This window comes from Schistocerca cancellata, chromosome 1, assembly GCF_023864275.1.
Source record: "Schistocerca cancellata isolate TAMUIC-IGC-003103 chromosome 1, iqSchCanc2.1, whole genome shotgun sequence".
Classification (NCBI taxonomy): domain Eukaryota; kingdom Metazoa; phylum Arthropoda; class Insecta; order Orthoptera; family Acrididae; genus Schistocerca; species Schistocerca cancellata.
In genome coordinates, this window is record NC_064626.1 from 467,308,655 (window position 1) to 467,332,592 (window position 23,938).

The 23,938-nt window shown below is 45.5% G+C and overlaps 1 protein-coding gene and 1 non-coding gene across 2 annotated transcripts in view; both read left to right on the forward strand.

Annotated features, from left to right (window-relative positions):
• Nucleotides 1-23,938, forward strand: part of LOC126183287 (exostosin-1-like) — a 216,112-nt gene that overhangs the window by 150,012 nt on the left and 42,162 nt on the right. The window contains exon 4 of the mRNA XM_049925159.1: nucleotides 21,468-21,728. Coding sequence (XP_049781116.1) covers nucleotides 21,468-21,728 — 261 coding nt within the window. The remainder of the gene's footprint in view (nucleotides 1-21,467; nucleotides 21,729-23,938) is intronic.
• Nucleotides 20,983-21,055, forward strand: Trnaa-cgc (transfer RNA alanine (anticodon CGC)). The gene has a single exon. It is a non-coding gene; the product is annotated as a tRNA-Ala (tRNA).

Below are 23,938 nucleotides of genomic sequence, written 5' to 3' on the forward strand. Positions count from 1 at the left end.
ATGGCTCCTTTATTCCAGAGAATTTGGAAAAAATAGATAATATTGTATTTCAAGAAAAAAACAAGAAGTAATAGTCATTACTAAAACAAAATTCGTACTGTTGACGCTAAACTTTGCTAACTATACACTGAAGCGCCAGAAACTGGTATAGGCATGTGTATTCAAATATGAGGATATGTAAACAAGCAGAATAAAGTACTGCTCTCGGCAATGCCTATGTGAGACAACAAGTGTCTGGCGCAGTTGTTAGATCGGTTTAATGCTGCTACAATGGCAGGTTATCAAAATTCCAGTGAGTTTGAACGTGGTGTTATAGTCGGTGCACGAGCGCTGGGACATAGCATCTCCGAGGTAAGTGGATATTTTCCCGTATGACCATTTCACGAGTGTACCGTTAATATCAGGAATCCGGTAAAACATCAAATCTCCGACATCGCTGCGGCCGGAAAACGTGACAGAAGTGCAACCCTTCCGCAAATTGCTGCAGATTCCAATGTTGGGCCATCAACAAGTGTCAGCGTGCGAATCATTCAACGAAACATAATCGATATGGACTTTCGGATTCGAAGGCCCACTCATGTACGCTTGATGACTGCACCACACAAAGTTTTACGCCTCACCTGGTGCCGTCAAACCGACATTGGACTGTTCATGACTGGAAACATGTTGCCTGGTCGGACGAGTCTCATCAAATTGTATCGAGCGGATGGACATGTACGGGTATGGAGACCATCTCACGAATCCATGGACCCTGTATATCAGTAGGGGACTGTTCAAGCTGGTGGGGGCTCTTTAGTGATGTGGGGCGTGTGAAGTTGGAGTGATATATGAACCCTGGTATGTCTAGGTACCACAGTGACAGGTGACACGTACGTAAACATCCTGTCTGATCACCTGCATCCATTCGTGTCCGTTGTACATTCCGAAGGACTTAGGCAATTCCAGCAGGACAGTGCGACACCCAACACGTCCAAAATTGCTACGGAGCGGTTCCAGGAACACTCTCTTGAGCTTAAACACTTCCCCTGGCCACCAAACTAACATTTCCCCTGGCCACCAAACTCCCCAGACGTGAACATTATTGAACATATCTGGGAAGCCTTGCAACGTGAGGTTCAGGAGAGGTTTCCACCCCCTCGTACTCTTACGGATTAATGGAAAGCCTCGCAGGATTCATGGTGTGAGTTCCCTCCAGACCTACATCAGACATTACTGGAGTCCAGGCCAGGTAGTGTTGCGGCAGTTGTGTATGTTCGCGGGGGCCCTATACGATATCAGGAAGGTGTACCAGTTTCTTTGGCTATACAGTGTACAAGTGAATCTGTAGGAAGTTACAAGTGGTATTGGTTCGGTTTCGTTCCTTCTATTTATTTTGAATACAATAAGCAGATTCACAAGGATGAAGGTTGCGGTTGTTACTCGGAAATAAAGAGGCTTGGGCAGGATCATCAAACCAATTTTTTGACTGAAGACCACACCAAGCAATAAACCGCTGTCGTAGAGTGTACACATCTGGGTCATCGGAAATCAAGGAAAATTAAACGTTCGGTCAACAACGGAGTCATTAGAGAAAGATGTAAGTAGATATCTGTAGTAAGTTAACATTACAATGTCCACAGTATATAAGCTGTAAATATTATAGTGATAACGATCTCGCAATGCTCGCAGACAGCAGACAAAATGCGGTAAAGTAAATCGAGAACATGCTTCAAAAAAGATTACAACAAAATGTGATGAGATCAAGAGAGTTCGCAAATTCAAGTATTCTGGGGTGATATTAAAGGTAAATGGAATACAGAAAGAGGCTTCGGTACGTAATGGAGTACTGGAAACATACAATAAGTCGAGCCTATCACGTAACGTAGAAGTGAAACAACACTGTCGCAACCTTACGAGCAGAGAAACGTTGATCGTGAATTGGAAAGGCGGGCTACAAAATATCTGGAAACTAGAGGTAAGAATCATCATAAAAATCCTAGGTCCCAGTAAGACAGAAAAATGCTGCAAACTGCGGAACGCACTAGAGACAGAGAAGGCATCCGACAAACAAACCGCATCTTGAAGTACACAAGAAACATTAAAAACATAAAATGGATCGCCGAAGTCAGAGAAGACGTAAAGGATTCTGTCAAAACACTCAGATATACAGGGCGCTCTAAAATTCCGCTTAAGAATTTCTAGAACTTTTAGAGGGAATTGCATAGATGATAATTTGAATTGGAAGCTATGTCCGGAAACGTACCATTTCCGTGCTACAGTCGTTTGAAAACATGTTTGCTCGGTAGGTATGCAACAGGGTAGCCGTGGTTGTGGGAGGTGGGGGGGAGGTGTTTACGTCGGATCGGCCGATGTCATTTGACATCTATCCTACCTCTCTGACCTGGTTAGAGTTCATTCACGTGTCTGTATGTGTTAGAGCAACATGGTTAAATACACGTTTGCAGAATACACCGGCATGATCTTATGACGAAGCTAACGGTAAAGGAATAGCTGCTCGTCACAGTTAACATCTTTAGTCACAACGTCCGACTCCATTGGACTTCTTCCTCTGGTGTCGAGTGAAGCAGTTTGGTTTATGAGACTCCTGGAAAGAGAGGAGGATGTCTGAGGGCATGAGTTGTGGTCGCTCCGCGACAGATTTAGACACACGACATCGCGTGTAGACCGCGTGTACCACATCATTATCCTTAGGTACAATGTGTGCACCGAACTTGGTGGTCGTCACATCGAACCTTACTTGTATTGGATCAGAATGCTCACTCTCCTTTGAGAAGGACAAAAACGGTTTAACTGTGAAAAACAGTCTTTGTGAAAACTGATTAAGTTTCCATTTTGTTTCGTTGGCTATTAAGGAGTGGAACTGTACAGCAAGTGAAGTACTGTGTCACGCCTAATACAACGTAAATTACGTACTTGTATAGATGATCGCGTTATCAACATGTTTTCAAATGGTTGGAGCACGGAAATGGTACATTCCTAGGCATGGGTTACAATTTAAGATATTATCTACACTACTGGCAATTAAAATTGCTACACCACGAAGATGACTTGCTACAGACGCGAAATTTAACCGCAGAAGAAGATGCTGTGATATGCAAAGGATTAGATTTTCAGAGCATTCACACACGGTTGGCGCCGGCGTTACCTGGTGAAACGTTGTTGTGATGCCTCGTGTAAGGAGGAGAAATGCGTACTATCACGTTTCCGACTTTGATAAAGGTCGGATTGTAGACTAACGCCATTACAGTTCATCGTATCGCGACATTGCTGCTCGCGTTGGTCGAGATGCAATGACTGTTAGCAGAATATGGAATCGGTGGGTTCAGGAGGGTAATACGGAACGCCATGCTGGATTCCAACGGCCTCGTATCACTAGCAGTCGAGATGTCAGGAATCTTATCCGCATGCTCTAACGGATCGTGCAACCACGTCTTGATTTCTGAGTCAACAGATGGGGACGTTTGCAAGACAACAACCATCTGCACGAACAGTTCGACGACGTTTGCAGCAGCGTGGACTTTCAGCTCGGAGACCATGGCCGCGGTTACCCTTGACGCTGCTTCACAGACAGGAGCACCTGCGATGGTGTACTGAACGACGAACCTGGGTGCACAAATGGCAAAAGTCATTTTTTCGGATGAATCCAGGTTCTGTTTACAGCATCATGATGGTCGCATCCGTTTTTGGCGACATCGCGGTGAACACACATTGGAAGCGTGTATTCGTCATCGCCATACTGGCGGATCATCCGGCGTGATGGTATGGGGTGCCATTGGTTACACGTCTCGGTCACCTCTTGTTCGTATTGACGGCTCTTTGAACAGTGGACGTTACATTTCAGATGTGTTACGACCCGTGGCTCTACCCTTCATTCGATCCCTGCGAAACCCTAAATTTCAGCAGGATAATGCACGACCGCATGTTGTAGGTCCTGTACGGGCCTTTCTGGATACGGAAAATGTTCGACTGCTGCCCTGGCCAGCACATTCTCCAGATCTCTCGCGAATTGAAAACGTCTGGTCAATGGTGGCCGAGAAACTGGCTCGTCACAATACGCCAGTCACTACTCTTGATGAACTGTGGTACCGTGTTGAAGCTGCATGGGCAGCTGTACCTGTACACATCATCCAATCTCTGTTTGACTCAATGCCCAGGCGTATCAAGGCCGTTATTACGGCCAGAGGTGGTTGTTTTGGGTACTGATTTCTCAGGATCTATGCATGCAAATTGCGTGAAAATGTAATCACATGTCATTTCTAATATAATATATTTGTTCATTGAATACCCGTTTATCATCTTCATTTCTTCTTCGTTTAGCAATTTTAATGACCAGTAGTGTACTCAGTCCCCTCTACAAGTCGTAACGCTGCTAAGTACATGTGTACTCGCACTACTTAGCTGCGTTACGAATGTAGATAACAGCAAATGACAACGACATATAAATGTGCCAGCGTGTATAAAGTTGACATCGCTTAAAAGACAAAACATCTGCACTTGATAATCGCCTAAGGCCGAAATTCCAATAGTGGAAATAAAAAGTTTAACAGTCACTGGCGTAAACAGGATGTCTTTCAAAAAATTTAACATGCTGTGGATCCCAGTTATGAAAAGTTATACTGCACGCTGCCCTTGCTGTCTCGATGTACGTCAATAGTGAGAGGCTGCTACAGTATATTCTACATATCGCTGACCCATTGGAAAGGTCTGGCCATGTGTTTTGTCGAGAGACTGTCACGCCACTACCCGCCAGCCACTACAACTGATGAATTTCGCACTTATTCAAGTACCATTAAATGAAGTACGCGTATTTATTATCCAAGCTCACTTCGGATCGATGCCCAGTCGGCATAGAGGCGTTGTTGCTGCCACAGGTAGAAGGACTGTGTGCTAAATTTCGCACCCTCTATACCCACAGATCGCCTACAAATTAGAGTGTTCATTCCTCCTACCACGCTGTAGTCTGCATTCCGCAGCATGTAAACTTTTGTTGTTTGTTATCCTTCCTAATTAGCCATTTTAATGGACAGCAGTGTTTTTCCTTCGAGCTGTGCAGTCGCCTCAGTGATCCGCAGTGCGGGTATAGCTCCCTTTCTTCTTTTCGTTCTGCACTAAAAGGAGGAAGTGCTTCCTCTCAGTTGGCGTGCTTTACATATCACCGTTGAGAGATTAAACTTTTTTTGTGGTTGCAAAAATATATTAATCTTTACAGCTGTTTATGCGGCGGGTGTCTGCAGGTACACAGTCGCACAGTCCTCAGTGGGGCCCAGATACCGCGTTATGCAAATTGTGTGGCTGGCCGATTCATGCTGCAGGTAGGTTGTATGTGGCGGCGTGGCGTGCTGTGGCGTGTTTGTGCTGAGGGAGACGGATCCGCGCCGTGTGTAGAGCGGACTGGCCAGCACCGCCCCGGGCCTGAATATTCGTAGCGCTGCAGTTTATCTGTCCGAAAATGCAAATGCTGCTCGCTGCCGCGTCGGAGCGTCTGAGCCTCGCAGTAAAATGTTACCGAGAGAATAAAAGGGGCGCCGGGGCGCATAGATAGCCGGATACAGACACGCTAACAGGAGGGTAACGTGCCAGAGGAGGGTGGGGGAGGAGGCACTGCTTGTAGAAATAAAGCAACCAGTCGCATAAACTGCACAACTAGAAAAATACCACCGAGTGAATTTGTTTCCTTGATAACGCTGAATGGAGCGACAGATTCACCTGTGACAGGCAGAAAAACTACGCACAGTATGACTAAGTACAGCGGAAAGACATACATCCGTATTTCTTCGTTTGTGAACTGCCTGCAGTAACACTGGGTGATGGCTGACAGCTCTAGAATCGGCATTAATAGTGGTACTGATGCATTAAAAAAACTATAATCATAATATTTAATTCTCTTTCAGCTATAATTACAGATCTACGTCTACATCAACAGTCCGCAAACAATCCGACCGTGTGTGGTAGAGGGTACTTAGTGTACTTCTGGTAACACTAACTGATTTTCGCCCGCCCCCCCCCCCCCCCTTTCCTTGTTCCTCTAGTGAATGGCATATGAAAAGAATGATTGTCGGTAAGCTTCTGTATTAGCTCTAATTTCTCGAATTTTCTTGTAGTGATCAATTCGCGAGAGGTTTGTGTGAGGAAATAATATGTTGTCTGATTTTTCCAGAAAAGTACTCTCTCCAAATTTCAATAGCAAACCTCTCCGTGATGCGCAACGCCTCTCTTGTAGCGTCTGCCACTGTAGTTTGTTTAGCATCTCTGGAACGATCTAGCGCCCATTAAACGATCCTGTGACGAAACGCGTCGCTCTTAGTTTAATCTTTTCCATCTCTATTATCAGTTCTACCTGGTGAAGGTGTCAGTGAACAATACTCAAGAACCGGGCTAACAAACGGCTTTTAAGTCAAATGTAATTGTAAGACATATCTAAATACTATATTTTAGAGCCTTCACATATTACCTATTTTTTTCTATGTCGTCACTATTAGAAATATACGCGAGACAGCGTTATAGGTTGAAGATTGAATAAATTTGGCTTCAATAAATATGCAGCAAAAAAATCAAAAGTGCAACTACTTGAAATGTCTAAGATATCTCGTACATTAGAAGACCAAAGAAATTCTTTAGCGTGGTGTTTAGTAGGTCGGGTGTCGTCCCTACACATCTAACTTCGGGGCTTCGAACTGTCTCTTTCTTCAGCAACTAAATGTGCCAACTGTGCTCAGCACTAAGCGACGAACGATATGTACAGCATTTTCGCTCCGCATTGCGCTGTCTTCTTATGGTGATGGGACGCATTCGTGCGTCACTAGGAATCGACCTGAGAATTTTCATCGGGAGTCTTCTTTAACGTTTCCGTTTGACTAGAAAAAGAGATAGGCTAAGTTTCAGTTCAAAGTGCTTAGTTTATCCTTGCCTCATTGAAATTAAAGTTCAGAAAAGTTGAGATTTTAGCAAAAATCAAAGTGACTTGGATTTCATAGAGTATTTCGTTACCATCAGTTTTTACTCCCCATTTCTTCGATTGGCTTCTCGTCCTCTTAGGTTGGCACAGATTCCAGTTCTACGCCTTATTCATCTTCCGAAAGCAGAGGTTTTAGTTCATGTCTGGTGTTACGCACTCCCTCTTTCATCTTGTCCCAGTTTCCAAGTCAGTTTACACAAAACTCATATTAATAAACTCCAAACAAACAAAAAGAACCCCATAATTATGCTTGTGGAGAACGGAAATAAAGATTACGTTACAAAACTAACTACAAGTCGCTGTTCTACGATGGTCATATTCCCCCATCTAAGCAACTCATAAGCAGGTTGCACAGTCTGATTCTCACGTGTACTCACTCGTAGTTATTAACAGTTTCAGTGTCTTTACAAGCATATCTCATTCACCTCTTCATTCATTCAGGCAATACAACAAATAAAATTAATAGCATCCAACATATACAGTAATATTAGGCGTCTGAAACTGAAAGAATTACGTAAATTACAGTTCCTTAAACAAAAAGCTGTTTAGTTAGTCGTTTAGTAATAAAATATACAGTGAAAATCATTCATTGATTTTTAACGAGACAAATTATCTCATCATAGGAATTGATCAATATAGTGTTTTAGGCTATTCCGTGTATTTCAAAAGTTACATCATATTTTACGTTGGAATTCATACGCTTGTTAACTACTTTCATTATGAAAGGTATACAAAGTTCCATGCCGTTTGGTTCACTACAAATGTCTGTAGTAATTTCCCAGAGAGGTGCGTAATACACTGCCCCACGAGAAAAGTGAAGCAGCCACAGCACAAGGTCGGATGTCGATGAAACTTGATGCAAGTACACACCATCGGGGGTAAATGATAAGAGTTCCAGTTCTCTTTGACACGTAGAACGGCCACCAGTGTGTATTAGTGTCATTCGTATTTAATGTTATTGCTAAGCTTGGTATGGTACATAAGGTGATTGAACAGCGTCAGATGATGAGTGATGATTGCGAAGGGGACTGAGATGCCGTGTACTTGTGTGAGGCAGCGTTATCAGCACCTGACCGTTTGACACGGATATCAGTTTGTGTCTCCATTTGGCCAGCTGTTCTAATCGTCCAATATCCTGATTATTGATGTACTCGGATGTGACAGTTGTCTGTTGCTGGAAAGCATGGAAACATGAGGCCAGGCATACACGTCGTCCAGACTCCGACCGACCATGTCGATCACCACTAGGGAAGGTCTCCGTATTGTACACCAAGCACATCGTAGTCCGATCAAACCTGTTCATTTTGTCCGAGAACAAGTAATGTAGTGCTTGCAACACTGAGTGACATCCCGCACCATTGGTCGGATACTAGCTGCAGACGGAGTAGGGAATTACTGTCTCATGGGTAGCCTGCCGTTTAACACCACAGCACAAACGGCTGCGTGACTGGGAAGCAGGGAATGCTGATGATGGGCGTCGCACTGTCTTCAGTAATGAATAGCGGTTGTGCACTGACCACCGTCGGCTATATGTGGAGAGATACCGTCTTTCCATTGTTTTTGGAGAGGCACAGCAGTGTTACCCATGGCATTATGGTGCGCGAAGCCATCTGGTCGTGGTTGGTAGTGACTGGAGAGAACTTGACGGCGCAGCGGTATGTCTGAGGACATCTTACGTCAGCATATGCTGTCTCTCATGTGACAGCATCGTGATACCATGTTTGAATGGCATAATGATCGTCAACAAATGGCACTTGCCTCTATGAACTATCTGCGTGATGCTGAGGTAACCTTGTGGTCAGCAACTTCCCCAAATCTGTCCCCAATAGAACATGTGGTGGGTCCGTTTGCCTCAGGGATGCATGTGACGGCTTTATGACACGGTTTCCGACAGAAATTGTCCTTGAATCTGAACCAGACAAGGTGCGTTCTCTCACTGGTAAATGGACTCATACTGCCAAGTTCTTTGTGAATTTGATTCGATTTTGTAATCACTGAAATGACACCACATACCTTCTGAACGAGTGAAGTTTAACTTTGTTTCCTCCTCCGCTTCTGGGTACATCGCTATTTTTTTTTTTTTTTTTTTTTTTTTTTTTTTTTTTTTTTTTTTTTTTTTTGTCAGGCAGCGTGTTTGCTAGCTTCAAAATATATGCACACAACTTGGCTTGAGGACTCTCATCACACGTAACACATACACACATCAAAAACAGTTTTGCTTCACCTCGGTTCCGAGAGTTCCGGATCCTGTACAGAAAATTGGGATAGACATCAACATAAACTCCATTTCCGCCCTTTTCACTGCTCATGACAATCACACATTGCATGTTGTACCACCATACAGCGAGACCTTTAGAGGTGGTGGTCCAGATTGCTGGACACTCCGGTACCTCTAATACCCAGCATCACGTCCTCTTGCGCTGATGCATGCCTATATTCGTCGTGGCATACTATCCACAAGTTCATCAAGGCATTGTTGGTCCAGATTGTCCCACTCCTCAACGGCGATTCGGCGTAGGTCCCTCAGAGTGGTTAGTCAGTCACGTCGACCATAATCAGCCCTTTTCAATCTATCCCAGGCATGTTCGATAGGGTTCATGTCTCGAGAACATGTAGGCCCCTCTAGTCGAGCGATGTCGTTATCCTGAAGGAAGTCGTTCACAAGATGTGCACAATGGAGGCGCGAATTGTCGTCCGTGAAGACGAATGCCTCGACGATATGCTGCCGATATGGCTGCACTATCGGTCGGAAGATGGCATTCACGTATCGCACAGCCGTTACGGCGCCTTCCATGTCCACCGCGCTGCACGGTGTCCGTGGTTGCAAAGATGGGCCTCGCCATGGGCGTCGGAAGTGAAGTTGCGTATTATGCAGCCTATTGCGCACAGTTTGAGTCGTAACGCGACGTCCTGTGGCTGCACAAAAAGTATTGTTCAGCATGGTGGCGTTGCTGTTAAGCTCCTCCGAGCCATAATCCGAAGGTAGTGGTCATCCCTTGGGCGTTCTGAGCGAGGCATGTCATCGACAGTCCCTGTCTCTCTGTCTCCCCTCCATGTCCGAACAACATCGCTTTGGTTCACTCCGAGACACCTGGACACTTCCCTTGTTGAGAGCCCTTCCTGGCACAAAGTAAAAATGCGGACGCGATCGAACCGCGATATTGACCGTCTAGGCATGACAACTACAGACAACACGAGTCGTGCACCTTCTTCCTGGTGGAATGACTGGAACAGATAGGCTCTCGGACCTCCTCCGTCTAATAGGCGCTGCTCATGCACGGTTTTTACACCTTTGGGCGGGTTTAGTGACATCTCTGGACAGTCAAAGGGACTGTGTTTGTGATACAATATCCACAGTCAACGTCTATCTTCAGGAGTTCTGGGAACTGGGGTGATGCAATACTTTTTTTAATGTGTGTAGTTCTCCCAGTGTATGAAAGGAGTCGCCGGGGCACTGGGTCACAGAATGTAGCAAGGAATATTCTGACATATTCCCAATTAGCTGTATATATTGCTATTCCTAGTACATTTGGAGCACAGAGCTGTATGGAAGTGAAACGCGTACCATTGGAGATGTCTAGAAGATGCAACTGTGTACTGTTAAAATGTTTTGTTGCGGAAAAAAATTGAGAAAGTCTATGAAAGACCCTTACCTAGAGAAGACACAAGTCAGTGGGACGTGTGGTACGGCATTCATGAATAGATAACCTGGCGCAGGACGGAGCAGCAGATACAGACCGCAGACCATAACATCGAGAACGGATTATAAAGGACGCTGGATGCTGTAGTTACATGGACATGAAAACTTCAGTAGAAGACAGAGGACAGCATCAGATCGGCTGAAAGACGGATGACTTAAATGTTTTTTTCGTCAGTACTATGACAAAATATTTATCGAGTCCTCTACTGCACCAGCGACATTGGGGAAATCACTGCAAACCTTCACCAACATTACCCGGACGGAAATTTGATCTCCGCCCCTTCGTAATGCTAGTACGTAGTCTTTTTTCCTGCGATAAAGCACTCTGGTGATTCAGAATGGACGGGAGTGAAAGGGAGAAGAAAGGGAAACGGACTGAAAGGAAGAAACCTGTATAGCATTTCACTTGGAATTCTCATGAAAATGACAGGGTTACTTGAAACCAGGGTGCCCTTGGATTGCCGATTTCTCGGTGTTTTTCATCTGATGTTTCGTGAATTCTTATGTAGTGAAAGTAAAAGAACAGCTCATCTTCTTTATTGCGCACGCAGAAATTAATCTGCTGAATGTGCTTTGCGACTTCGCGTACGCAGTTTACTTTAAAGAACCAACTGTCTGCAGGCAGTTACGCGCAAATACAGTCCATATTCTCCTGAGCTGCAAATCTTAAGAAGCCCACACAAACTCTATATGTACAGGGCTATTACAAATGATTGAAGCGATTTCATAAATTCACTGTAGCTCCATTCATTGACATATGGTCACGACACACTACAGATACGTAGAAAAACTCATAAAGATTTGTTCGGCTGAAGCCGCACTTAAGGGGCTCCGGAACGCCCTATACTTGCAATGTTAAAATAACGCTTATAAATTACATCTTTCCTCACAAAGTATTTGAGGTAGGAAGTTGAACTTTTTACAGATTATTTATTGGAATATGGGCTACAACTTAACACAGGGATTTTACAAAATTTTAGTTCAGTTATTAAAGATGATTTTTTTTTCAATTGTAATGAAAATTCACAACATTTTTTGCAATTTTTTATTTATATATTCAAAAATATACAGTTTTCTGGAAAAAGGCTGTGTTAAATTATGCAGAAGGTACTGTGTAACATTTACTGAAAGTTTGAAACAAATATGTTTGGAAGATCCTTAGAAAACATGTAATTAGTATGAGAAAATAAAAGTTTTGGGAATCGAGCGAAAAAGATTGGATTAACTTTTTAGTGCATTCCAGGTCCATAGGACCTGCAAACTCCTCCTCCAGCTTCCTCTTGTTCCTCCTCCTGTTTACTCTTGCTTGTATTTCTAGACTCTTTACAGCCCTGTCTGCAGCCCGAAGGCGTTCCTTGTCTAAAGCAAGCATCGCTCGTACCATGTTAGAACCTATCTTCATTCCCATATTTCTAAATACCTTGCACCTTACAATGTTGCCATCATTGAAAGTCGCAACAGCATCATACACACCAAAGTGAAGTGTTTCTATTCCAACAAATAAAGTCTTGGGGATTCTCGACCATATAACACTATTTACACTTTCATTGGGGTTTTGAGTTTTTCCGTGAATACACTTTTTCAACAGTTCAGGTGCTGCTAAGTCTCTGAAAATAGGTTTTATCACCTCCATTATTGCATGAGGCAGACTATGCTTACGAGTGTACACTTCACCAGCTAGCAATCCTTTGTTATATTTACACCAACTGTCTTCTTCTTTGGGACACAAGCTATGTTGGGGATTTTCATCGGTTGAAGAAGTATGAAAAAAAAGAGCCCAAACAGCCTTCTTCATTTCGTCGACACTTTGTGTATTTTGCCTAATAGCCATTCCATAATAGTTCTGTATTTTGTCAATTACACTGTCAGTTAACCTTCCCTTCCCATCCAACCGTTTACCATCACTGAGTTTTTGTTTTTTGTAGGAAGCTTTCAGTCGCCGAAGTCTTGTTCCCATTCGCACCAGCGATATATATTGAACCATCATAGGTTAGCCACAACACATACTTTATCTCACATCACTAAAATGTACCTGATGAACACGGACGTTAATAATAACACCATTTGACAGCAGTTTAACAGCGCCACAGTGGGTCACGCCCATGTAGAACACATTTCAAAAAAAAATTAAAAATAGTTGTAGTCTTCGGAATTGAATAAATTATATATCTATTAAAAGGTAATAGGCTGCAGATTCAGAAAACGCAAAAAAGTAAAAATTGAACTTTTCATGATTTTGAGCCTTTCCGGAGCCCCTTAAGGTTTCTGCCGCCAGAGCGCTCGAGAGCGCAGTGAGACAAAATGGCGACAGGAGCCGAGAAAGCGTATGTCGTGCTTGAAATGCACTCACGTCAGTCAGTCATAACAGTGCAACGACACTTCAGGACGAAGTTCAACAAAGATCCACCAACTGCTAACTCCATTCGGCGATGCTATGCGCAGTTTAAAGCTTCTGGATGCCTCTGTAAGGGGAAATCAACGGATCGGCCTGCAGTGAGCGAAGAAACGGTTGAACGCGTGCGGGCAAGTTTCACGCGTAGCCCGCGGAAGTCGACGAATAAAGCAAGCAGGGAGCTAAACGTACCACAGCCGACGGTTTGGAAAATCTTACGGAAAAGACTAAAGCAGAAGCCTTACCGTTTACAATTGCTACAAGCCCTGACACCCGATGACAAAGTCAAACGCTTTGAATTTTCGGCGCGGTTGCAACAGCTCATGGAAGAGGATGCGTTCAGTGCGAAACTTGTTTTCAGTGATGAAGCAACATTTTTTCTTAATGGTGAAGTGAACAGACACAATGTGCAAATCTGGGCGGTAGAGAATCCTCACGCATTCGTGCAGTAAATTCGCAATTCACCAAAAGTTAACGTGTTTTGTGCAATCTCACGGTTTAAAGTTTACGGCCCCTTTTTCTTCTGCGAAAAAAACGTTACAGAACACGTGTATCTGGACATGCTGGAAAACTGGCTCATGCCACAACTGGAAACCGACAGCGCCGACTTCATCTTTCAACAGGATGGTGCTCCACCGCACTTCCATCATGATGTTCGGCATTTCTTAAACAGGAGATTGGAAAACCGATGGATCGGTCGTGGTGGAGATCATGATCAGCAATTCATGTCATGGCCTCCACGCTCTCCCGACTTAACCCCATGCGATTTCTTTCTGTGTGGTTATGTAAAAGATTCAGTGTTTAAACCTCCTCTACCAAGAAACGTGCCAGGACTGCGAGCTCGCATCAACGATGCTTTCGAACTCATTGATGGGGACATGCTGCGCCGAGTGTGGGAGGAACTTGATTATCGGCTTGATGACTGCCGACTCACTAAAGGGGCACATATCGAACATTTGTGAATGCCTAAAAAAACTTTTTGAGTTTTTGTATGTGTGTGCAAAGCATTGTGAAAATATCTCAAATAATAAAGTTATTGTAGAGCTGTGTAATCGCTTCAATCATTTGTAATAACCCTGTATTACGCACATTGATTGTTGCGGAATAACGTTGGCCGCCTAAGATCGGTATTGGCGGATTGCGCAGAACTATAAAGGTATTGTGTGCCAACGCAAACGAACTAGTTACATTGGCACTCGTTCGCTATATTGCGCAACATACTGTACCCAGACAAAATGCCAATTGGCTTCTGTCTCGAGTACTTCGGCCGACATTCGTCTAATGATTTTACTGACGTTTCGCCCGCACGAGTGGCTGACATTGTCAAAGCTTCACCCTCCATTGTCGGTGGTGAACTGGAGCCGAGCTCGCGGCCGCAGACTATACGTACCTGGCGAGCCAACGTCCGAGGGTTTCTCCGCGGTCATTTCCGGTGCGGTTCTCTTCTTGCTACCTGCGACGGTCGTTCGATGCAGTACGGGAAGCTAGGATCCGCTTATCGTAAGGCTTTCATCTTTCTTGTTGTAACTGTTCGCTTGTTTTTGTATTTTTACAGCTTCTCTGCACAAGTGCGTGTTATAGTGCTTCTCTACAGCCAGAACTTACGTGTCGGCGAATTTTATTACTTGGTCGGTCTCAGTGCGTGCTCTGCCACGGCCGATTTTTCCACTTGCCCCAATGTGTAATGTCGCTTATGTTCTTTGATCCTGGTGCTGATTGAACGTCCAGTCATTAGATGAACGTCGGCCGAGGTACGCGAGACAGAAGCCAGTAGGCAGTTAGTCAACAGGTGGCCACGAAAGCCTTAACAATTTTTGATACTGTACCCTGTAAGGATAATAATGAGCGTATGGCATTGGTGACCGGGAGACACCTCGCGGGGCGGTTCGGCCGCCGCTCCACAAGTTCTTTAACGCCACTACGCCGACTTGCAAGTGAATGAGGATGAAATGATGATGAAAGACACACAACACCCAATCATCTCGAGGCAGAGAAAATCCCCGACCCCACCGGGAATCGAACCTGAGACCCCGTGCACGGGAAGCGAGAACGCTACCCCAAGACCACGAGCCGCGGACATCCTGTAAGGATGGTACGCTGATATTGTGCAATACACCTCAGTTCCTGCCGAGACCGAGAGAAATGATACTTGTTCCAAAGGAAGATCTGTAGCCGCGCGGTATTAGCCGAGCGGATAAGGCGCTGCAGTCGTGGACTGTGCGGCTGGTCCCGGCGGAGGTTCGAGTCCTCCCTCGGGCATGGGTGTGTGTGTTTGTCCTTAGGATGATTTAGGTTAAGTAGTGTGTCAGCTTAGGGACTCATGACCTTAGCAGTTACGTCCCATAAGATTTCACATACATTTTTTGAAGTTTCGCAAAGAACTGAAAAAAGTTAATGACAAAAGATTAGGAGTTAGGATAGACATATATGAAACCACCATGCTTTACTTTGAAGAAATGAAATTCTTGGTAGATCAGCAAACGCCAGATACGCCGTTGTCCATAATATCGTAGGAAGCTGCAGAGCACGGCATTATGACAGTAAACAGAATTTTTTTTTATTTACTTGCAGCAGTTCTCATAATTGGTAAAAAGAAGTCAGGTCAGCTGCCCTTGTTTATTTTTCTTGCAACATTTGGCTCAGCACAGACATGAGATCGTGTAATGGTTGACAAGTTTTATTATGTGGTTAGTTCCTTTCGTTGTGGCTTACGAATCTACGCTACCATGAAAGAGTCCCTAGTCCATTGAAATGTTCGCAGAGAGCTTCTCAGACTTGTTCCTGTGCTCAAGAATTCGTGTTATGTTCTGCGAGGCAAGCAATTCAGCTACAACATGAATCCACACCCTCGAGCGCGGACATGTTCTGTATGGAGGCAGAGAGCTAACTGACACGTAAAGGACATAAATATTTCGCACAAATTTTGTGCCGTCCTTGACCTCGCAGTTTCGCGTATTATACTAATAGAGTATTAATGTGTCAATAACACTGAACGTGTGAGGGCCGCTTTGGATACCTCCTAGCATTTACCTACTAGTACTTTCGAAAAAAAGGCGAGGCAATCATATCTTGGAATGAGGACATTTCGATTTTTACGCGTATTTTACATTACTACTACTTTTGAACTATCGGTTTATTTTTATACGTAAGTAGCTCATGCTAGTTTAGCTCCCAAAAATAACCATAGCATTACATTTCGTTATATCAGATTACTAAAAAAAAGGTTCAAATGGCTCTGAGCACTATGGGACTTAACATCTGAGGTCATCAGTCCCCTAGAACTTGGAACTACTTAAACCTAACTAACCTAAGGACATCACACACATCCATGTCCGAGGCAGGATTCGAACCTGCGACAGTAGCGGTCGCGCGGTTCCAAACTGAAGCGCCTGGAACCGCTCGGCCACCAGCGGCCAGCTCAGATTACTAAAATGACTGATACTCATAAATGGCAAACGTATGAGACCCCACTTTTGTCCGTACTTAGTGACATAGTCTCAGTAAATATTTCCCTTTTAAGATGTGTCACCATTCTCTCCATCAGCGCCATTATTTAAGTGTCGCGTATAATATTAGTCTATTCACTTCAGGACTGGGCGCCCGTTGTGTAGCTTGCTCATAAGACAGTAAGATTGTTTTCCCATTTGTTTGTAATAGTTCATGTTCATGGGTCCAAATTCTGAAAACCCTTTATTTTTATTGTCCTATTCAGCAGAAACCAGTTACCTGTGCAAACACAATACAATGTGACCAAAACTGTAAATTCTATCACTCCTTGATTTCTTTCCTTACTTTTGCTGGAAGGAAGTTCTGCGGCAGTATTCGCGTCTGCCGGCGTACCCCTGTATGTCGGTTTAGCAGGGATGCGTGCTCGACCCTCTGTGATACGTCAGCAGTTTATGTACTTGTATAGTTTCTGTAAATCCTGCTCTGTTTCTAAATTTTCCTTTAGCGTTTTACTAGGAAACGTGCACACCGGTTAATAATTGCCTTTTCATCTCCCTCGAAAGCTGTTCTCCTGCCGCAAAGACTTTCCTCAGTATTGAAACGCTGCTCCCTCTCTTGTTTCAGCGAGAGTAGTGCTGATGAAACGTGCGAAGTGTGTGCGGCGGCGGCGCCCCCCCCCCCCCTCTCCCCCTTGCCCCATCCCCACCACGTCTGGTTAAATGGCGCCTCCCAGGGGAACCTGCAGACATTAGCCCTCATGTTGGCGGTCTTCCGCGCCGCGCCTGTTTCCTGATTATTTAAACATGGGATGCGAAATATGAGACTCGCAGCAATTAAAACGCCCGCCAGTCCATTCCGAGTCCCATACAGGACTAATTTGTTTCTTTCCGCTGGGCTGCCGTCTCTGCCATCTCCCAGTACCCGTCCTCACTCGCTCCTTCAGCTTTTATGACACAGTGGGTGCACGGCCGCGAAATGCCTTCGCCTTCCTGCTGAATCTCTACTGCCGGAGATTACAACAGTAGTCATCCATTTTGAGAACATGCGAGCTACCTCCGTGGCCGGGTACACACTGACGATGCCATCTGGTGGCGTTGTAGTCGCGAAAGTAAGGGGAGTATATAAGCAGAGCAGAGACGAATGAAGAATCATTAAAAGCTCTTCCGAACAACAAAGCGCCAAAACTGGATGACATATCTGGAAAAGCACTGAAGGAGCTCTCCCAAGAAGCCTTGAGCCAGGATACTTCAACGCGATATTGACATGTAAAAAAAAATAACCTAAGAGCTGGAAGCAGGAGATGGTGATAGCTTTTCCGAAACCAAGAAAGAGCCACAGAGATCACAAAACTACAGACCCATCAGTATTCTGCCGCAAATACGCAAAATCGTCGAAAGACTATTCCTTCTGAAAACTAGAATAATCGAAGATAGAGGGATGCTGCCACCAAAACAGTTCTAATTCCGAACAGAGCACTGCCACTCAGCAACTCATCAGGATAGTAGAATATATCACCAAGGCGTAAAACGACAGAGAATACTGTTGCGTTGTATCTATAGACGTGCGGAAAGCACGCGACACTGTTTGTCATCAAGGATTGATATGGAAACTCCACAGTGAGACGCCCTGCTAATCCGGCAGGACAGGACAGATAGTATAAATTGTGGAAAGGGGCCAAAATAAGGGGCTGTTAGTTACACTCGAACATATAACTTTATTACCTGATCGAACATTACAAGAGCCCAAAAAAAATTTTTTTTGAACACACAACTTTAATCTTTGGGACTCAATTACCGGCTGCAAGCCACTGTAATTTTAAAACGGCTGAAGGATAATAACTTAAAACGCCAGCATAATCAGAAATTTAAAGGCAAGCCTTATCTTAAAACAGTTCTTTAGTTAGGCTGAAGTAAACAAGTTAAATTCTAATCGGCTGAAGGCCCAACACTGAAAACTCATGAACGTAATTTTTTTTTGAATACCAAAGGCCGTACGTGAATCAGTTCTTTAATTTAGGCTGAAGGCCTTAAGAGCACAACTCAAACTCAACATCGGCTAAAGGCCCAAGACTTAAAAATTCAACAACATTAAAATTTTTAAAATGCCAAAGGGCTTACGTGAAACAGCACTTTAAATTACGCTCAGGGCCTTAAGAGCAAAACAAATCGGCTAGAAGCCGTACAAGTACAAGCAACTAGAACAACATTTTTAAAAAATAGGGCAGTACACCCAAGGGCGCTCAGATGTTCGAGGGTCGGCCTGGAATTCAAACACTAACGCTCGCTTAGGTGAGACAGGCAGTCGGGCCAACCATTCACGATCCGACGACAACCCAACCGACCGACAGTCAACGGACCAAGCGACAGCATAACTTAACTTTCGTGTGCGGTATCGGTGAGCCACGGACCTCGTAGCAATGGGAACAGCCCCTCACACTCCGAGCGCGCGTGGACGCCGGCAGCGGGACCGGCCAACTACGAGTCGCGATTTCTTCGCTGCTCCACGCCAACCGACCAACTGCCCAGGCCCGGAAACGGCGAAGGACCACATATACGTCGTCCGTTGAGACGACCAACCAACGGCCGACCCGGTCCAATCTCCCTCCGTCGGACAGTTCATGTGTGTCGCCAGCGGTCGGCGAGCACTGGCTGTCGGCGCCTCACCGGCGCTCCGTCCCCGACTTCCACTGCTGCTGCAGCCCGACTACACTGCTGATCCGTTCCGAACTGACTGCCAGACACACGACGACCCGGAAATACTATCGGCCGCTCCAGAGATGGTACGACAGTGCACTTATCGATACGCGCTGCTGCTGCTCACGTCCAGTAAGGCAGGAAGTTAGTGACACCAGTAAATGGAATAAGAAAACGAGGCGGCAGTACCGTAATAGAAGATGAGAAACAATAAATGGGATAAACGCGGGCCGCGCACGGCTCACACAGCTTGGTATTCCCCAGAGATCATCTTAGTCTTCTACTTAGAAGATTGTACTTTGCGGCGCGGGTCGAAGAATGGACGTCAACCGTGAGACGAATTGCTGAAGGACTTCCACAGGGATCCGTCCTTGGACCGACCCAATACGTGCTCTGTTTATACATCCGACCTTCCCTGGTCCCAAAGAGTGGAGCGTGCAATCTACACCGATAACACTGCCATTTATACTAGAAGCGGATGGCATCAGGTGATGCACAGACGACTGCAAAGGGGGCATGCAAGGAACTTGAACGATGGTCTAGAGAATGGAGAATTGCATTCTATGCGTTGAAACGTCAAGCCGTTATATTCACCAGGAGAAGGACGCCAATTACTCAGAGATACTGGACAGCAAACTAATCCGGCAACGCCACACCGCCGATGTCAGACAAAGTGGATCATAGGCTTGGAGCCATGTATCCTCTGCTTCTTCTTCCGCGACCTATAGGACGTATACTCGTCCAATAGTGGACTGTGGAAGTGCAGCCTGGGGCACAGCAGCGATCACACACCTTCACCGGCTTCAGAATCAACAGAAGAACTCCTGAGATGGATTTTTCACGCGCTCTTCAATTTTCCTGCGAAGTATCTACACGCGAGCGGGCTGTCTCTGAGGATTCATTGTACCGACCATACGGGCCGCAGATGGGGAAAGCAACTAACATAAGTGACTTTGAAAGCATACATGCGACTGAATAGTGATTTTGTTCATAGCCTCTTCCTGCGTAATATATGTCTGGGAAAGACGTGACATATCTACAATTTTGATAATTGCCAATGCTATTTTGTTATTATCCTTGATCGTAGATTCCGTAATCGTAGAAACTCAGGATAAAGTGATATAAAATGTACTAAAAGTATTGCCGGCCGGAGTGGCCGTGCGGTTCTAGGCACTGCAGTCTGGAACCGAGCGACCGCTGCGGTCGCAGGTTCGAATCCTGCCTCGGGCATGGATGTGTGTGATGTCCTTAGGTTAGTAAGGTTTAATTAGTTCTAAGTTCTAGGCGACTGATGACCTCAGAAGTTAAGTCGCATAGTGCTCAGAGCCATTTGAACAATTTTACTAAAAGTATTTTTCACTAAGCGTATACGGCTAAACGACGACACAGACAGTGTCTGCCATCTCATCAAATTTTCCGTCAATCAAAATTTCTCTCAAACACGTCGAACGTGATCTATGCTCGACATGCATGTCAAACAGCACCGTACACGGTCAAATTTTAGGCAAACATAGTCGAATAGCATTGGTTGGTATGTCTATATATCTTTATGATAAATGTCCTTGTTCCTCATTTCTCGCGCTTAGCTTGGAAGAGACTTTAGTTGTGCGTTGTCTTCTTCGTCGCTAAAAATATTAACAAAAGGGTAACATGCCGGAATTGTATATAGGCCGGATGCGATGTTATAAAACCGGACATGTCTGGCTGAACCTGGACATCTGCAGCCCTAGCTGCGAGAGACGACATCGATAAGAGCAATGCACAGAACTGGTTGGACGACTCTCATGCACCACCGAGCGAGGTGGCGCAGTGGTTAGCACACTGGACTCGCATTCCGGAGGACGACGGTTCAATCCCGTCTCCGGCTATCCTGATTTAGGTTTTCCGTGATTTCACTAAATCGTTTCAGGCAAATGCCGGGATGGTTCCTTGAAAGGGCACGGCCGATTTCCTTCCCAATCCTTCCCTAACCCGAGCTTGCGCTCCGTCTCTAATGACCTCGTTGTCGACGGGACGTTAAACACTAACCACCACCACTCTCATGCGCCGATTCGCACACCTGATCCTAGAATTGGTTATCTTTTCTTTGCAGAGGTAAAAAGGCAAGATCAGGTAGACATACTGAGACTTAGTTCATGAGTGAATCTCGCAAGCTGAGCAACACTCACGCCCACGTCTCGAACGACACCCTGCCCAGAAAGTAAACCACTTTATTTATGGTCGCGGAGTTGAGGGACAGCGGGCAGATGTGTGACGCTTTGTGGTCGCGTGCTGTTGCAGATCATCCGGGAGCGGCTGCCGCGGCAGCCGTCGCGCGAGGGCTTCGCGTGGAACGCGAGCCCCGGCGCGCTGGTGACGCTGCCCGGCTTCTCGGACTCGTGGCGGCGCTACCCGTTCCACCTGCCGCGGCTGGGCGCGCGCCCCGGCGCCTCCTTCACCGCCGTCGTCTACTCGCAGCTGGGCGCCGCCGCCCTCGCCTCCAGCGCCGCCCCGCTGCACCGCCTGCTGCGCAACGTCGCCCGCAGCGCACACGTCGCCAGGGTCAGTAACGCAGTCACGTTTATTGACCGCAAATTCGCATCACGTGTCTGTTTGTTTCGACCATCGACCCTATTTCTCGTCGCCACAGTGTGTTCTCGGTTTGCTTGCCTTCGTTCTTCCTGTTTAACATAGTTCTCATTTCGTCGTTGCCGTTTAGTTTCATTGCTTTGATTGGTCGTAAGTCCTTCATTATACTCGTACGAGTAATTCAAACAAAATATCTTACGAAACTTCCTGGCAGATTAAAACTGCGTGCCGGACCGAGACTCGAACTCGGGACCTTTGCTTTCGCGGGCAAGTGCTCTACCAACTGAGCTACCCAAGCACGACTCACGCCCCGTCCTCACAGCTTTACTTCTGCCAGTATCTCGTCTCCTTCGCACGAGAGCTTCTGTAAAATTTGGAAGGTAGGAGACGAGATACTGGCAGAAGTAAAGCTGTGAGGACGGGGCGTGAGTGGTGCTTGGGTAGCTGAGTTGGTAGAGAACTTGCCCGCGAAAGGCAAAGGTCCCGAGTTCGAGTCTCGGTCCGGCACGCAGTTTTAATCTGCCAGGAAGTTTTATATCAGCGCACACTCAGCTGCAAAGTGAAAATCTCATTTTGAAAATATCTTACAAGTGTAAGGAATTTAAAATACCAAATAACTTTTATGCTGAAGTGACAGATTTTCATGAAATACATAAAAATTAACGAGGATACCACCCCGCAATCGGATTTTTGTATTTTTCTATATTCACAAACTCACTCGAAAACAATCAACACTACGAAGCACAAAGGAATTATCCGAATTGGACGGAAACAGGCAGATGCGATGTACATGTGCAGACAAGCAACTGACGACAATTTCGGGAAAATTGGGTGATTTATTGGAGAAAGAGCTTCAGAAATTGAGCAAATCAATGACGCATTGCTCCACCTCTCTCCTTATGCAAGTAATTATTCGGCTTTGCATTATTTGATAGAGCTGTTGGATGTTCCCCTGAGAGATATTGTGCTGAATTTTGTCCATTTGGCACGTTAGATCCTCAAAATCCCGAGATCGTTGGAGCACCCTGCCCGTAATGCTCCAAACGTTCTCAGTTGGAAAGAGATCCGGCGACCTTGCTGGCCAAGGTCGGGTTTGGCTAGCACGTAGAAAAGCAATAGAAACTCACACTGTGTGGCGCGGACATTATCTTGTTAAAATGTAAGTCCAGGATGAAGGGCAACAAAACAGGGTGTAAAATATCTTCGACGTACTGCTGTGCTGTGAGGGTGCAGCAGATAACAACAAAGCAGACGCTGCTACGAAAAGAAGTGCCACCCATACTATCACTCCTGGATGTCGGGCTGTAAGTCAGGCAACAGTCAGTTCGGTACCACGCCGCTGTCAGAGGAGTCTCTAGAGACGTCGTCATTGGTCAGGGGGGCTATATTAGATGCGGGACTCATCGCTGAAGACAGTTCTACTCCAGTCACATCTTCGGACTGGAGTAGAATTGCCTTCAGTGATGAATCCTGCTTCGAGCGCAACCCCGTTGACCAGCGAAAACATGTCTGCAGACGCCTTGGACGTAGGTGGGATACCAAGCAGACTGCTGCCTGGCATGTAGCCCCCACAACCAGGGGCGACGATCTGGGTTGCCACTTCTTTTCATAGCAGGATCCTTTCCGCTCACAAAAATTCTAGAGAAATCAGGTTTGAAGTATTCTAAAGCAGTTCAGTTCACTAAACTGACGGGTTTAGCTGGCAGTAGCATTCAAAATGCATTTGAAATTGGTGACCTAATCGTTGTAGTAATAGCCCATATTCGGTTATGGATAGTTGTCTGCGAAATTGGAGGAGCTCCGTACCAGATCTGACGGGGCTCTGGCTGGGTAATGGGCGCCGGAAAGAAAGGAACATTAATTTCCGACAGGACGACGAATGTTTTGACTGAAAAGGGTTGTCTGTAAGCAAATACACATTACAGAAGCTTCGGTTTTCCGTAATACCTTTCTTTAAATACGTTGCAACCGTGCAGCAGCGTTGTTCGAAGAAAATATTACAAGGAACAACTTGGATCCAGTAAGAACATGACAGGCGAATGTAGACACAAAAATATTAAGACCTCTTTTTACAAGGAAGTAAGTCTTACGGGAGCGAAAACAAAAGTAGACAGAGTGAACCAGTTTTCAAACGTGCTTATAAAAATGGAATTGGCCCCCAGTGGATCCAACAAACTCATGCA